General features: G+C 37.8%; 1 protein-coding gene across 1 annotated transcript in view; it reads left to right on the top strand.

Moving 5' to 3' along the window:
* Positions 1-7,007, top strand: part of DDC (dopa decarboxylase) — a 54,831-nt gene that overhangs the window by 37,038 nt on the left and 10,786 nt on the right. The window contains exons 9-11 of the mRNA XM_009282900.1: positions 469-545; positions 4,260-4,279; positions 5,214-5,312. Coding sequence (XP_009281175.1) covers positions 469-545; positions 4,260-4,279; positions 5,214-5,312 — 196 coding nt within the window. The remainder of the gene's footprint in view (positions 1-468; positions 546-4,259; positions 4,280-5,213; positions 5,313-7,007) is intronic.

Genomic DNA, 7,007 nt, shown 5'->3' with positions numbered 1-7,007 from the left:
GGGCGGGCTGCCACCACCGCAGCGTGGACAGACAGTGGCCAGCATCCACAAAGCCTCAGCAGGCCTGGGCACAGTGTCTAGGAAGCCACAGCTCTTCCCACACAGCTTTGTACTGCAGTAATTTCAAGGCAACTTCTGTTGACTGCAAACATTAACATTGCTTTAGCTAGTCTCACATTCTGGTGTGAGTGTCTATCACCATAAAAAGATCCTCTGTGTCTGTTTCTTGTCTGTTTTTAAATATGCAGTCGTGCAGTCATGCTGCCCGTTCCTGCTGAGCCTTACACTTAACTACTTGTAAGTACAGTACTGATATGGCTGTGAAAAAGCACTGAAAATGGCACAGGCTGTGCTCAGGAAACACGCCAGTTTAAACGCATTCAATTTGCCTTCACTTCTTGTGGAAATTTAATCCCTTAAATTTTAATTCTTAAATTTCTCAATTTGATTTCTTTCTTTTTTATACAGGGTGAAAAAAAGATCAGATTTAACAGGTGCCTTTAAATTAGAACCTCTTTACCTGCAGCATCACCATCAGGAGTCTGGTAATTTTATAATTAAATGAAATTATTATTATTATTTTGTTTGCACACTGATATTTAATGGAATAAAGGATTTAAGATGAAAACGGAAATTCTTGAAACTACCTAAGTTGTTTAGGAGCCTATTTCCATTTTCAAAGTGCCCCAGGGAGTTAAGCTTATTGAAGTGCGAACACATGTCTAGTGAGATTTTAGTTGCTTTAAAAAGCAATTGATGTAAAGCCATTTTATAAAGCTTTATATTAATATTTTTGTATTGGGATTTCCCCAGCTCCAGATTTACCACTGACTCTTTGTAGGAGTGTTGAGAAAATTCTTAATGATCTTATGGTAGTCAGGTAAACGTATTGGGTGCTGTGTATCGAGTCCCTTAACCTGCCTTCCCCAGCATATCTTTCTCCAGGATGATCTCAAGATCTGTTTTGTTTTTAGGGTTTCTAAAGTCTGTAACCTTTTTCCTTAGCTATGCATGCAAGCTCTGATTCAAATTTTCAAATACCCATGTCAGAAGCAAACGTTCCCTGAAACCGCAAAGAAGGGGTGAGCTGTGTTTGATATCTGTGCTCTATTTTGAATGATAGCTATCTGGGACATTATCCTGTTGCTCTCATGTTCTTACATTGACCGTAGAGAAGGAGGTAAGTGCAGGCTATCTGTCTTGTACCAAATGCTCACGAAAGCTCTACACAAAATGCTCACAAAGAAATTACAAATCTTAGGCCCTGTACAAAGCTCCTTAATGGATTAGTGCTGCTCCTTGCGCATACCTAGCAACTGCAGAGTGGCATTTGCCATCCTGAAGCCTGTTTTTACACATTCGGTTAATAACTGATTAATTGTCAAGAAGGTCACAGCAGTGCAGTGTCAACATGTGGTGCAAGTTCCCGCATAACTCTCTCAAGAGGATGTTCTTACCATTACTCTTATCTCATATGTCTCCTGGAATTGCTGGTGTTGATATGTGTTCAGAAGTGTAGCCTGAGTACTTTTCTCTTCTCTCTGTTATGGCTATGAACTCATTGACATTTAAATTAGTACCACGCAGAATTCCACCATTCACTAAAAAGCCCTAGGAAAAATGGATTCCTGTACCTTAATCCTGAACTGGCAGAAATTTTGCATTTTATTCCTTTCCTACATTTCCAAGCAATGCAAATATAGAACAGTGCGATAACGGGAAAATGCAGTAACTCTGGAGCTGAGGTTCACCCTCCAAAGGCTAGACTTGTTAAGAAAAAATATATACTGTTTTTTTGTCGTTTTAAATGAAAAATACAAGTTATGGCAAATATACTTACATCACTAGCTTTTACTTAACATACATGAAAAATACATATCTTGAGGAGAAATAATACAACCTTAACTAAAGTGCAAATATGTCCTTGTGACAACTGACAGTGCTGATACAAGAACCTTAGGTTTTCCCCAGGTTAAATAACACCAGAAGAAGATCAAACCTCTCTTAAAACTAGGTGCTTTCAGTGAGGCCACCTAGTTGACCTGAAAACTTTATCTCCCCAGTTGGATAATAAGTTGTTCAGCCTCTGTCTTGCCTTCAGAAGTTGTGACAGTGTGTTATGCGATCTGGACATAATGATTCCAAATAGATCAGCTGATTACTAGCAGTCTAGTGATGCTAAGTTTTTCTGTGCTCTATTCCCATTTGATATCAATTTCCAAAGAGCTGGACAACACTTTTCAAATGCAAATGCCCCTAGTTAAACTGTTAAATCCAATCCACTTTTATGCCTTCAATAAAACCAGTCAAATTTGCAAAGGTGCTAGGCTGTTACAGTCCCTGTTGATCCTTGTGTGATTTATGGGATGTCAACACTCCTGGAAATAGGACTTGTCTAATGGAGGGTCTTATTTTCTGAGTATGTCTCAGGTCTGAGAATTCCCATCATGGTTTACAAGGCCAATGAAGTAGCATTTTTGAATTCGCTCATCTCTCACTCAAGAATTCAAATGAGCAGAAAAATACATCTATCTGTGAGCAATTACTCTTAATAACCATATGGCAATTATGTGTGCCCCCAAGGGGAAAGTCTTTATTTTGTCATTAATTATAATTTTATGTGATTTGCATCATCACACCAGGAAGATTATACTAGCTTGCCTGGCAACCCAGGATATAGGTCAAATCCTAATGGCAGTGTTAGAAGAATGCAGCTTTATACTCTATTGTGAACGCCACATATGCTCCCACAATGCAATTCCTCCCGGTTAAATACAGATGTAAGGCTAAGGCTTGTAATCAAGGACTAATCATTGATTGCATTCTGCTTCACAGCTTGTGAAAGGCGTTGTTGTGGACTATTAGACATAGCCTCTTACAGGAGCGTAGGATTATTTATCTATCACCAGTTGCTTCACTCTCTTTGCTACCAGTCTTGCAGCTATCAAACAAAAATGGCTGCTACAATGCAGAAGAATATGAATGTTATCAAATTACCTCATTACCGAGCTGAGACAACCATGTTCATTTCCTGAAGTCCAGGAACAGCTTAATAATGGTTGGTTGTTGTGTGGGGTTTTTTCATCTGGAAAATAACCTAGTAACAGGTTGAAGAACCAAATGACTGTATGTTGCAGGGAGGAAGGACCATGGTTTTTCTTATGTTTTGGCTGCGTAGATGAGAGAACATTGGCACAAGAGCTTGTAACACAGGAAATACAATCTTTTTACCCCCAGAAAATACAAAGGCTGAGAATTACATAAATGACGTAAACCGGTCAAATTCAGAAGCTACAGTTCTATATAGTACCTTGTGGTTCATAATTCCAGGAGCACTTAGACAGCACTTTCCCTTGGAATTTAAGTACATACTTTCCTATGAAGCTTATGCTCCACTGCCGAATAATAAAGCAGAATAAGAAAGCTAAGTAGATGCTTCCACATTTTCCTAAAGAAGTGCTTTATGTTTCAGGTCAGTTTAATTTCTGTCACTGGCTTACTTCAAGTAATCCAGCTTTATGTTACAGTTTCCTTTACTGTGAAGTCAGTGTAGTCACCTCATTCAAAGAAAAGGTAGATGCATCTTGACTCTGTGTGCTCATATAAAAGATAACTAATAATGCTCTCTACTTGCCTCCCTGGACTGCTTTGTGGCTTGGTCAATCTGTGTTTGTAAGGGGCTTTCACTACATCAAATGAAAGGCCACAAAAAAATGCAGAATACTATTCTCCAAACAGGAGGAGGTCAATTCTGAATCAAATTTTCAAGTCACTTATTAGACATGCTGAAGAATTAGCAAGAAATATATGGATGAGTATAAAAGGTAGTTAGAAGCAGAGAATGAGTGATGAAGTGAGTTTGGGGATTCTGCAAACTGTTTCAAACAAAATTCATAATTGCCATTTTATCTACTACTTTTCCTTACAAGAGGAAAATAAACACAGTATTTAGTCCATCATCTGTACAGGATCTGAAGTATAACAGAAAGGAAAATTGTGTTTCTTCTCCTGAAAATTCTTTTACTTGTTGGTGGTATATTCTGACTAGCTGAGGAATGAAGCTTACTACAAGCACCTTCATTTAGCATGCTGCCAAATATCCTACTAGGTATTTAGTGGTCCTGTTGACACTGATGATGCTGAAGTTTGTAGCAAACATGAAGGATAGCTAAGATACAGCTTTTTCAATAGTATTAGAATGATTGTAGGTTTTGGCTGTTGTGATGAAGCAATGTGAACATTTTTTCTTTAACTTCCAGGCCTTGTAACAGATTATCGGGTAAGTACAGCATCAATGTAATATTTAATACTATTACTTCTATACACTGGTATTTTGATGCTGAAGTTTGTAGCAAACATGAAGGATAGCTAAGATACAGCTTTTTCAATAGTATTAGAATGATTGTAGGTTTTGGCTGTTGTGATGAAGCAATGTGAACATTTTTTCTTTAACTTCCAGGCCTTGTAACAGATTATCGGTTAAGTACAGCATCAATGTAATATTTAATACTATTACTTCTATTCACTGGTATTTCCAGGACTTTTATTTTCTATTACTATCATAAACCTCAACACCTTATTTTTCTTTCCAGGAAGGATGCAGCTTGCTAAATTTTTAACATTCCTCAAGCTGAAACTTTAAACGCTATTTTTTTTGAAAAAAGTTGTTTAAAAGCAGAAATCATCTTGCATATATAATATCTGAAGGTTTAGGCAGTAGAAAGCAATGTCCTAAAGATTTTTTTTTCCTTAACATAGTGAATAATACATTTTTCTAGATGCACTTGTGTTTTAACTTTTAACCAATAGAAGCACTGTTGTTTTGAAATGGAAAATGGGCCTGTCATTGTAGATGCTAACCCCACAACTGCAAGCAAGCCAGTGTACACGAGCTTCTAAGATAGTTATTTTTCCAAAGCCTTCAAGGAGAATTCAGGATGCACAAAGAAAATGTGATTTACCTTGTGACCCTTCCATTCTGACACCAATCTCCTTTTCCAATTTTCATTTGAAAATTTTGAGTATTAAACAGTGACACCAGGGCATTAATCAGAAATAAACATTTCTATTATCATTTGACCCACCTCTAGCAACTGCCTGTAGGATGTGACAATGTGGTACACTTCAAAATCATTGCAGAATGTACAATTTCTGCAGTATCACTGGAATGGTGACTTCTAACGTGGGTGCCCTCCCTTCTCCCTGGCTTGCAGCACTGGCAAATCCCCCTGGGGAGGAGGTTCCGCTCCCTGAAGCTCTGGTTCGTGCTGAGGATGTACGGAGTCACAGGACTGCAGGAGCACATCCGCAAGGTGACTGGAATTTGCTTTCTTGGGTAACGTGTGGTGGGACGGCAAGGGAAAATGAGCTTGCTACTTATCTACCCTCCATGACTTCTGTACACAACAGAAAGCACAGACAACAGGTTTTGGGTAGCTGGGTTCAGTAGTGGTACTGCTTGTTTGCCCCACGTAGTATCACAATTTCATATCACAGCAGGATCGAAACTGTCATCTGTTTTGTGTTAATCTTTAGAGAAGACAAGTCTAGGAATTTGGAATTTCTACAATGTGGGACCATAGTTCCCTCTGAAATTAATTTTTTTTTTTTAATTTTTTTAGGGTAAAACGTTTATTCATGACTTCTTTATTTTATTAATGTGCATGCATTGATAGCATGTTTAGATTATGATTAAGGTTGTTGCGCTGCATTTATGATACAGTAACTTACTGGGCGTGTCTACCTCTGCTTTTTCTTTGTTTCCTGTTTAAAATCCACCTTTTTCTTAAAAAAGGATGTGTACAATTTACAGTTCGTTAACATTGTTATGAAGAAGTACTAAGTTTATTCTTGATGTAAAAAGAAGAATTTTTTTAATCACTAAAGAACACACCTGGCACCAGTCTAAATTACATATATACTTCCTCTGTAGCAGTAAAGTCGAATTCAAGCATACCTTTAATCTTTATGACGTTTAGGGAAGCTTCTAGTGAGGGGAGGTCCATGACTTGGCTTTAAATATTTACAAAAATATCCATTAGCTAAGAGTCTGGCCTAGTATACCAAACTCTCTGCAGACACACATTCCTTTCTGTTGTGGTACTAAACAGTTTAATTCCTAAGAAAGGCTTTTTCCGCTGTTGTAAAATTGCAGCATGACTAAGTCTCTTTCGATTTGAAAAGGTTCTGGGATGGAGGGTACTCTCTTTGCTTCTTATTTTTATCACACTATAATTTTCAGCTGACTATACAGATATCTGAATTGGATTTTTATCCTTAGTGAGGCTTTCAGAAATAAATTTTGACAACAGTGGCAACCCTGATGTTCTGTCATCCTTGTGGCAATCTGATACATACCCTTCTGATGAAAAATTGACACAAGGTTTGTTATCACTTTACTAGGCTACCATTACGGTTTCTAGTGGGTTTCTCTCTCAGGTTAGATTTCTGGAGACTGCAATTATTTTAATATGATGCCAAGTTTTTAAGTAGGGCTAAATCTCTCACTGGGAAAATAGGGGGTTGGAAACCCCATATTAATTACATGGTCTTTTATCAGGCTGATTTCCACAGGTCAGTATTTACATTCAACAGGTTCCCTCTTTCCCTGTCTCCCAGACATTTCCCTGACTGTCCAGCCAAAAAGCACTTGTCTTCCTGTAATCATAGCTGAAGACCTTTTTTTTATACTTCCTGTGATAACACAGTTCAGGAAGGCTAAGCAAATCAATCTTTTCTTAAAGATACCGACTCCAAAGTAAAACTCTAATATGTTCCCTTATTTGTAAAGGTAATTCAGACAGCTAGATTTCCAAGGGCTTGTTGAATTGAGTGTATATGCTTAATATTTCATTTAGGACTAAAGCGTTCCCTGGTGTACAGAGAAAAATAAGTTATGACCTTATGTTTGCAACTTTGAAAGGGCAAGAGGGGTAATTAAGTGCAGAATTTGGGTCACTGTATATATCTGTGTCATGGTTTAACCTCAGTTGGCAACTGAGCACCAC

The sequence above is a fragment of the Aptenodytes forsteri genome, unplaced genomic scaffold, assembly GCF_000699145.1.
Source record: "Aptenodytes forsteri isolate BGI_AS27 unplaced genomic scaffold, ASM69914v1 Scaffold150, whole genome shotgun sequence".
NCBI lineage: Eukaryota > Metazoa > Chordata > Aves > Sphenisciformes > Spheniscidae > Aptenodytes > Aptenodytes forsteri.
The sequence above is the reverse complement of the archived record's forward strand: the minus strand, read 5'-3'. Positions and strand labels throughout refer to the sequence as shown.